The 10796-nt window shown below is 31.9% G+C and overlaps 1 protein-coding gene across 3 annotated transcripts in view; it reads right to left on the minus strand.

Moving 5' to 3' along the window:
* Positions 1–10796, minus strand: part of LOC117169703 (dystrophin, isoforms A/C/F/G/H) — a 747733-nt gene that overhangs the window by 531441 nt on the left and 205496 nt on the right. For all 3 annotated transcript variants that reach the window (XM_033356199.1, XM_033356198.1, XM_033356200.1), the window contains one exon: positions 7120–7313. In XM_033356199.1, coding sequence (XP_033212090.1) covers positions 7120–7313 — 194 coding nt within the window. The remainder of the gene's footprint in view (positions 1–7119; positions 7314–10796) is intronic.

The following is a 10796-nucleotide window of genomic DNA, read 5'->3' on the forward strand; positions in this document are numbered from 1 at the left end:
CAATACGCCAATTAGCACAAATGGTAAGTTCCGACAGTGCCTACAAGTGTGCCTACTGGTCGCTAGATGGCAATACCGGTTTCATATGTATACACCTGGTAAATAAGTGATTTTACAAATACCTCGAAAATATGGGACACATTGTCGTCGAAAACCTGATTGGTTGCGAAACTGCTTGAATATAACTTTTAGTAGACGCATTCAGTGTGCTTATCTATTAAAAAAGATTACGAATATATGCACCATAATTATGTAAAAAAATTCCAATTAAGGAATTGCATTTCATGATAAAATTGATTTCTAAACATTTTTAAGCTTGTTCGTACTTTTAAAGAGATAAGAAAAATGAAATTATGGACGGAAGCTTAGAATATCTTAATTCACGAAGTATATATACTGCCGACACCGTCAAAAAATTACCGGCGCCAACAATACAATTTCTGAAATCATTCTTAATGATTCAGGTTTTATTTTAAAAGTATAATTATGTGTTCAGAGGATTTCAAAATATGTCGAAAAAGAATCTGGAAGATTCTTAGACAATTTTTTCTTATTTCGCAGGATTTTTACAATTTTATGATAACTGAATTTTTTCAAACGATATTTAGACGTTTCAGAACTTTTTAAAACATTCGAAAATAATTGAAATTTTGAAAATATTTAATCCAGTCTCAAACAAAATGTACATTTTTGAAGATTCCGAAACAAAATTTAGAAGCTTTTTTTAAAATTATGAAAGGTTTCAAGGAGATAATAAAATTTTCTTCAGATTTAGGGGGAAATTTCAAATTATTTTTATTTACAAAATTAATTCAAAAAGAAACTTGAAAAAGATTCATTAAGTGATTTTTAAAAATCTGAAAGATTTTAAGGCAAAATTTAGAATTTCGCAACAAAAATGATAAATTTTGGAAAAAATTCGGATTAATTTACAAGATATTAAAGAATTTTAGTTCGGATTTTGCCTAATCCTTTGAGAATCCTGTGAAATTAAAAAAATTTCTTCACAATTTTCTAGATTCTTTTTCGAAAAATCTGAAATCTTTAAAAATCTTTTTTAATTTTCTAAAGAAACTTACGAAAATTCTATTTACATAACTTTAAAAAGAAACTGATAATACTTATTTCCTTATTCTCAAATACTTATTTCCTTATTCTCAGTTCTCAGAATCTCATTTTCGCTCGAATTTAAATCTTCAAAAACTTTTAACAAATAAATAGTTATTCGAAATTTCGATGATGCTAGTTTTTAAATGTTTAATAGAGGGTTAAATTATTTTCTAATTCAAGTATACAACATATATATATACCATAAATCGCACGGATTCTTTCGAATCTTTACATACCCTAAAAGGATTGAGATCCGTTAAAATCCTAAATCCTTAAAACCCATTCAGATCCCTTAACATCTATTGACATCGTCAATTTCTTCTTGAAATTACATTTAATTTATTCCCTAAGATTTTTTAGAAATCTGTTGAAATCTTGTAAATTTGGTTGATACCTTGGATACATTTTTAAAGTCCATTGACATTTTCTGAATCCTTGAAAACTTCGAAATCCTTTGATATCCTTGACACTAAATCAAATCATGTAAAACATCCTCGAATCTTTGAATTCTATAGAAAATGTTAATCTTTCAAGTCCTTAGAAATCCTGTGAAATCACATAGATCGGGTAAACATCCTTGAAATACTTTAAAGTAACGTAAATTATCTTGAAGTTTGCAATATCTCTTAAAATTTCATTGAAAACTTCGAAACCACATGAAACTTCTTGAAATTCCTTGAAATTTTTGGATAAAGTTCCGAATAGGTGAACGTGAAGATTTCCTTCACACTGCGTACACTTATGTATTTTGACGCGCTGATTACGAAAATGATAGTGAAAATTGGCGACTATGCGATTTTCATGGTGAAATCGCGGAAAACCCATAAAAAATGTTACTTTTTGCATTTATCACAGCCAATATGCAAAATTTCGCAAAATGCTTCTAATAAAAGTTGTAGATCTTAAAGAAATACACATATTTTGAAGGATACATTTTTTTGTATGAGTGATAGTTTTCGAGAAAATTAGTGATATCTCGATTTTTATGAAAAAAACCATAAAAATCATGCTCTTTTCGTTTTCTAGTGTTAACCATCCCCCAGTGTCAGCAACCCGTCTTATACGCGTAATTGAACCCGTTTCCTAAGTTTTTTCTGGTTCCAGTCACAGGAGTGCCTTTCCGCCCCCATGACGCGTGGGAAAAGGGGCTGGGGTGTGACCCTACATTATTTCTGTGACCAGTCACAGGGGTGCCTTCCCGCCTTGTGGAGTCTGAACATTTTTGCGGATCCTTCCTTTGTTATAAAATGCACAAATATCGTCACAGTATTACCGTTGCAGAAAACACGTGGTTTGAGAGGTGCCGCATTTCTGCAGCGGTCTGTATGCTCATTACGTATTGTTTTGCGTTAAATTTTAATTTTGAACAAACGATCCGGGAAAGAAGCATTATAAACAATCAATCGATTTCTCGAGAAACAGTTTCAGACCGCTTCTTATTTTGTATAGAGGTCTGCATGCTTGCTCTTGAGAGAAACTTCGAAGAGGATGATCGCATCGGCGGTGTCGATGAAGTTGTTGAAATCGATGAGTGCAAAATCGGCCGTCGAAAATATGAGCGAGGACGTGTAGCAGAAGGATCATGGATTCTCGGAATGATCCACAGAGGACATTCCTACAACTATCGGTTGGAAATCTGTCCCGATAATAAGAGAGATCAGGCTACTTTAATTGCACTAATAAAAAAGCATGTAGCGGAAGGGACAGAAATCCACACCGATTGTTGGAAGGGATGCGTTAATCTCGAAGATCATGGATTTATCCACAAAACTGTGAATCATTCTGAACAATCTGTGGATCCCGATTCCGGAGCGCACACACAAAACATCGAGTCATCTTGACGGTGGATGCGACGATTTCTCTCACGAGGAGGAGTGCGAAAGAGCAACATTGCAGAGCATCTCTGCGAATTTTTGTGGCGGCGACGCGTAAAGAAAATAGTTGCTGATCCGTTTAAAGCATTAATTACTAACATAAAAGCATATTACCCTTGCCACTAAATATACTCAGCAGACTATTATAAAAAAACTTATAAGGAGTATACAATCAAGACAATAAGTAGAATATACTCAGAATTTCTCATTAAAATAAATTAAAATATATTTAAAAATCACAAAAGTAAAAAAAAAATTAAAAAATTAAAAAATAGGGAAAAAATGCTTTTCAAAATACTCCAACCTTCCCGTGTATTTTTGTACGATCTACAACTTTTATTGGAAACATTTTGCGAGATTTTTCATATTGGCTGAGATAAACGCAAAAAAACCATATTATTTATGGTTTTTTCGCAATTTCACCATGGAAATCGCCGAGTCGCCAATTTTCACTATCATTTTCGTAATCAGCGCGTCAAATACATAAGTATATATGTTAACACAACGAACTTCGAGATGAGGGAGATATTATTTAAGCTGCTCAGCGAAGAAGTGAAAACATATGTTGAAAGGCAGAGTACAAAAAGTTTCATTAGCGAACAACCGTCTAGAAAATAGTAGGGTTATAGCGTCATTTTTTTGGAATAGCAGCCAAATAGTTACATCGTTGAAAGAGTGTTTGAAAAATTGTCAATAGTGTTGTGATTCAGAGTCTTGTCCTTTTAGCTTTTAATGCAGTCTATGCTTTTCCTACCATTGCATGCAGATTGCAGAGCTGTCATACTCTCGTCAGAATCTTCCCTCTTTTACGTGATTTACGTAGTTTAATTAGTCGAGTCACCCGAGGCTAGCCCACTCAAGTACGATCGTGCCTTGCCGCTAACACAAGCGCCGAAAACTACTAGTAAGTAATACCAGCTAGAATTTGTTACAATATGGCACGCAAGACTTTAAGAGAAGAACTTTAAGGGCGTCGTTTGGTAAATCGGGTTCAGTTCCCCCAGATTTTTTCGACAAAAATTAAAATTTAAAAAAAAAACTGAATTCGGGGATGCTATAAAAAAGTATTACGGACATCCCCGAACTCTTTTTTTAGGTATAATAACAAAAAATTGTATTCTGCTAAATAAAAATTGTATGCATGTGTCCTATTTTGAGGTAAGGATCGGTTTTCCACTTTGCGCCATTCCGATAATGTAGGTCTCTGTCGTACCGAAGCTGTCGGTAGGCACTTATAAATTTCTTATGAAATAAACTTTTTTAATTGCCTTCACACAAGGTTATACTTTAAAAAAAGATTCGTGTAAAATTACAAAGTTTCGAAAAATTACATATTGTATCATTGTAAATATCCCACACTTTACTGTGTGATTTTACAAAAGTATGTGAAATTACATCCACTAGCGATGTTGTAAATAAAAGGACCCTCGAACAGCACTGTAATATCACACACTCGATAAAAATAAAATTACACATTCCCTCGAACGAATGTTACATTCAGAAGGGAAAATTGAGTCGCAGCGTGTGAACATATCATGCGTCGGTAAAATCACTTTCCTGTTATTGAAAATTACATAGAGATTTTTATTTTACCAAAGATCTTTAATTTTACTCTGGCGGAAACTGTAAGATTTTTTATTTATAATTAATTGAAAATTTAGAATAATTAATCAAATAATATATTAATACGAAAGCGTCTCTCGTTTTCGTTGTTTATCGATGCCTTCATCCACTAATTTTCTCGCATTTTTATGCTTAATGCGAGGAAATTGACAGCTATGTTCAACTTTTTTGACAGCTTTCACACAAAAATAGATCGAATTGAGACTATTCCTATATTGCCTTTTACATTTTCTGCTATTGGAACGGAAAAAATGCGGTTATTCAAAACGTATATTTCATACTTTTTTTTACGGAATATTTAAACATCAAAAAATACCAATAGTATCTAATGTGTTTTAAGTAGGTAGTAACGTATCCGGCTTATGTTTCTTCAATCTCCATGAAATTGTACGAAGTTTGAGCTTCGAGTGTTCGAAACCTGTCGCCCTGATAAATTTTATTTTATTTTCTTCTTTCAGATAATTAATTTTACATTTCAGTATTTCTATTTCTAGATGTATGATCCAAATTGCCAAGCTTTTTAGAACAACTTTTTTTGTAACTTTAAAAATATTTTCGGCAAATAGCACTATCTGGAATGTGAAAACCAAAAAGAAACGTAAACATACAAATTTCAGGAGATTTGCTTTGACTATTTAAATTTAGATCTTTTTATAAATCTCGATAAAGTTCAACCAATAGTGCTTGCATATCTAGTGTCTCTTTTGTACTTGTTTCAGAAATGCCCCTCGACTATTTTTTTGAATCGAGGAAGAAAAAAATCGTGCAACGGGTTTTTGAGAAAAATGACTTTTTTCTATTCTAAAGATAAAAAGTCCCCTTTTTGTAGAAAATTGCGCCAGATATGAATAGTACTAGTTCATACATTGATAATAAATGCTATACATTCTCAATAGATATTCTATTCAATGAATAAATTCGTTCAACAACAGATATTTCATAAATTCATATATAAACTACAGAGTTTACAGCATGACTATTTGGTTGAATAGTGATGTTATAAATTATGTAGTATATACATTCGAAACGATAAAATATCAGCTATTGAACGAGGATTATTGATTCAAAAGTATATTTAGAAACATTGTCCAACAAGAAAAGAAAAAGCGATCAAATTCGAGTAAAACATCATTTATTTTTACGAATTATAGCATTTTGCGGTTCAACACATTTGTTTGTAATTCAGAAATAATTTTAAGAACATGAGCCATGAGCTTTCTATGGTTTCTGAGCTTCAAAGTTAAGAAAACTTGGCTTTTATCACTAAAATTTAGACAGCCTAATATTTTGGGATTAATATAATCTCAAAGAAGGGCTGGAAATTTGTATTTTTTTTGTATTTTATTCTGAGCTGTCTTTTGGTTTCTTTATGTATAGATAAGAAATCGTTTAAATTTTCTAGCTCTATTAAAATATTCTAGCTGTGCCGAAATAATTTTTCGATCTAGAATTCCTATTTTTAATTCTGAAGAAATTAAAATTAGGAATCATTAGAAACATTGAAGCAAGTATTGTTGAATCATTGAAAATATTAATTTATTAAAACATTAAATATATTATTAAATATGAAAACTCTTGAAATGGTAAAGAGTAAACAGTGATCATAGGAATAATACATTTTTAATATATAATATTGTAATCATCCCACAGTTTAATATATAATTGTTTAAAAAATACTCTTTGTTCATACCTTAAAGGATTAAGCGAAATTCTTATTTTCCTGTTTAGAATACAACCTTATTTAAATTTGTTTAGAATTGAAAATATGAATTCACGATAGTAAAAATCATTTTAGCACAGCTGAAATATTTAAGTAATTTCTTAGCAATATGAAGTAACCAAAGGACATCTTAAGAAGAACTACTTAAAGAAAATTGAACTTGCCTGATACTTTTGAACGTTTAAATGCAAAAAATTATGATTATTTAATTTTTTTAGATAAAAAAGAATGTCGTGTACTATATTCTTCGGATAACTAATGAACTGAAAACAAATGATCTTAAAAAATGTTGTAATTCATTGAAATAAATGCTATTTTAATCGATTTTTATCGATTACTCTTTTTTTTTTTAATTTCTCAAAATAGACTAGATAAAAAACTGTTAAGTATACATAATTTTATATATTTCATGCCCAAAGGTTTTCCGTGTGCCTACTCGCGCCAAGCGACATTAAAACTCGAAATAAAAATAAGATCACAATTTTCCAGTGGAAAATTACTTTTTCGGAGAAGCGAGAAAAGCTCATTTCCTGAAAAACGTTGTTATGCTTTACAGTCACGAATACAGTGTGAAATCCTCGTGCGTCTCTTGGGTAGAAATAGGACTCGTGAGTACTTTGGGAATTGAAGGACCGCTATCCAACTTCTGCATTCACTCATGCGAGGCAAGAGTGACTATCAAAGCTTGCTGAGACGTATAAGTCTCTAACGACTACTCTATACCGGAAATGTTGAATCCAGATACAAAACACATATAAAGAAAAGCTTATATTATGATTTGGAAAATCTTACCTGTAGTACTGATTTGTCGTGACTGGCAACGAGAGCAGATGTTTGTGTGAGAGGGGAAGACGATGATGTAGTGGAAGTTGGGGCGTTACTTATCACGGGGGTCGACGGTGTCGAGGGGGCAGGAGAGGCTGCCGACCCCCGAGGTCTCCCTGTGGATCCAGCCTCTGGTGCCGCACCTACACTTTTTTCCACTTCTGCAAAAAATAAAAAAGTTTTTCACCATCGGGAAGGACGTTGAAGTAACAACTGTATTACAGCTCTTAATTTTATAGTATTTGACATGTATGGAGGGATACATTTAAAAAGCATTAAGTTTCTTAAACATATAATTGCATATTATATATTTTTTAAACCTTAAACACTTAAAATTTTAATGAATGAAACGCACACACGAGGACACTTTCCCAGGTTTGGAAATTTATTAGCTATATTTTCAATTATTCATTTTCTCCTGCTTAAGTAATTATTTTATTTGACGGCTTTTCTGAATATTAAGGATAAATAGTTTAAAAAATATCATCTGCGGTCATCATAGAATTCGAGACCTGAGAACAAAGGAGCGAAGCTTCAAGATCTATGCTTTAAAAACAAGGATTCCGAAATCTTACTGCTCGCGCCAAAGCATAATAAAGTCAAGGAGTAGTGACGTGAATTAGTCTACTGAAATTTCTCTTCGTGTATGCAAACAAAACTTTTAATGAAATTGACGGAAAAAGATAAAAACTAAAACTTGAAAAAAATTAGAAAACGATGATAGAAAACGATAGTTGAAAACAATCATTTTTTTCATTCTAATTATTTTCGTATTTTTTGTACAAATTACGAATGTTTTTGGGTTTCCCCAAGATGATCTTTTATTCTCAACATCAAATTATATTTTATGAATCGCAGAGATAGTTACACATAATGCGAGGAAATATGCACAGGAGCACTTAATTCCATTTTATGCCTAAATTATGCAGCTCACGTTGCCGAGAACTACCCTCCATATTGGGGGAGAATGATATTTGAAATATAGGCATGGCCCATGTAGATCGAATACGAAATTTCGGGCTTGTCAATTATACTTTAGGAAAAAGAAAAAATCAATGCACTACATCATGTTAACTGAGCTATTAGGTTTCGATAAATCCTCAATATGTTAGTCTTTGAATAAATATTATTAGGGGCCGTTCAAAAATCATGTCACCGTGCCAGGGAGGGGCAGGTTTTGTGACAATTTGTGACTTACGCGTGTAATTTTATTTTTACCAATAAAGCACCTGAATACAGGCTTCATACTCATTTCCCTATTCCCCCCTTTATCCCTTTTTCGGAAGAATTCCCCCTTTCCCCTGTTTTAAGAAACTTTCCCTTTTTCTAATTGTTTGACTAAAATTCGAACTGAATTAATAGAAGGCAGTACGAAAATTCAACAATTTTCATTTGAAGCTTAATTTGTATAACTCAAAAGACTGTTATATTTTTTATTTATAATGAATATCTTATGGTTAAAAACTTAACTACTTAGTTGAACTACTTCGGCAAACAATCCACAGGTGCCCATAATGTTTAGAGGTAAAGAAATTAAATTTACATTATCAATTTGGAAATTTTAATGATGTCTGTAGAGTGATGTCACGCGAGCCGCTACAGGTTAAATATTACATTTTTAGTTAAAAATTAAACGTTGTTAGTTGAAAATTCAACTTAATGTTTAAAAATTAACTTTGTTGTTGAAAATTCGTCTTTTTAGCTTTAGCTTTAGCTAGCGTCTTTTTAGCTCTTTTTAGCTTGAAAAATCATCTATTTCATTGAAAATTCATCTCTTTTGGAAAATTCATTTATTTTGATATACAATTAATATTTGTTGGTTAAAAATGCAAAATATTTCGAGCTGAAATATTGAGCGTTTGACATTGAATTCAATATAGTACCTATACATTAATTTGACTTAAAACGAATTATTCCCCTATTATTCACCTATTTTAGTGAAAAAAACACCCTATTCACCCTCTTTTGAGACAATTTTGGGCTGTTAACTCTGTTTTATTTTAGACGTTTACCAAATGAAATCGAAGAAGAAATTTCGACTTAAAATCATTTTTGAATTACAAATATTTAAAGAGTATATTTCTTATAAGAAAGTGGAATTAATATCATGACTGTTTTAATATATACTAAATAATTCCACGTGACATTTATTTCTCCATGAAATTTAAAATTCACAATGTCACATATAGTTATTTAATTATGTGAAAATCATGACTAGGGGAAAGAGTACTGTTTCCAGAACAAAAGTTAGATTTTCAAACATATTTTCGTTTCGTTAATTTTTTAGTATTTTTTAATAGTCAGTAGAATTATGATAAAGTGAATTGGATAGATACTATTTTACCTGACACAAGTCTTTATATCTGTTGCTTCGTTTTCAGTGGCTGAGAAGCAAATTAATTAAAACACAGACAAAATGACTTCATTTAAATTGGATTTTAGTAAAAGCGAATATACGTTTCAGTATCTTTCATTAAAACAAATTAGATTTGATATTCAATTGAAAACATGTAACAATCTGTCACGTGACAAATTATTACATGTTATTATATTCGGCGACTTTATACTCAGAAAAATTAATATATTTAGCTGATAGTTTAGAAAATGGTTTTATATCGTTTAAATAATGCATTTTCATTAATTTTACTTCAGCTAGGGTTTCAAATCCCTCTTCTCAGTAGCATTCCAAAATAAAAATGTTTAACATCGCGCTGATTAAACAAACTACAAATTCAAATGCGCCGGAAATACGTGCTGTTATACATTTTAAACCATTTCACAAAATTTTAACACAATATATATTTTTTTCAAATTATAAAGCCGCCGAGCATAAAACGTGTATTTGACCACGTGATAGGTTGTCACATGCCCTTAGGAGTGATATCAAAACTTGCTGGTTCTCTAAACTTGTATTGTCGTAGCTTAACTCTGCATGATACCCTACGAAGTTAAACTCCATCAATACAATTTTTTGAAGAGTCGGGAATTGGAAACGCGAAAAGTTTCGCGAAAGTTTAACGACCTGAGTTCACTAAATAATCTGTTTTATCGGATAAGTAGTTTTTGCATTGCATCGTAAGTCCATGAAAACTATCCAGAACTTTTTTCGAATACTGACCAAGTTTGGATAATTGTTCAGTGGGAGTTCCTCCGAGTCCTCAAGTTATTTTCTTCCTCGAGTGAAAATACAGTGAAAAACAGGAGGATTGTGCAAATAAAGTGTCAACTTTCATCGACAGATGAGGCTTGTTTGGAGAAAAAAGTCAAGACAGGTTTCAAACTCGAGAAGAGTTAAACTTAGTATATCTTTCTTACGAGGGTAGTTCAATAAGTCCTTAGAATGACCAACAGATGGCGCGCGAATCGCTCCAAATCATCTGTTTTCAGTCAGCACCACTCCCGACTAGATATATGGTGCAGTCACAGTCCACATCTTCTGAGTTTACGTGTTTTTATAACCAATTGAAAAAAAAATTGTTCGTTAAGGAAAATGGAAAAAACGAGTTCAGAGCGGTAATCAAACATTTTCATTTAAAGGGTTCAACTCCATATGAAATAAAAAATGAATTGGACTCAGTTCATGGCACATCTGCCCCTGCCTTAGCAACGGTTTATAACTGGGTAAATGAATTTAAGCGTGGTCG

This window comes from Belonocnema kinseyi, chromosome 3, assembly GCF_010883055.1.
Source record: "Belonocnema kinseyi isolate 2016_QV_RU_SX_M_011 chromosome 3, B_treatae_v1, whole genome shotgun sequence".
Classification (NCBI taxonomy): Eukaryota; Metazoa; Arthropoda; class Insecta; order Hymenoptera; family Cynipidae; genus Belonocnema; species Belonocnema kinseyi.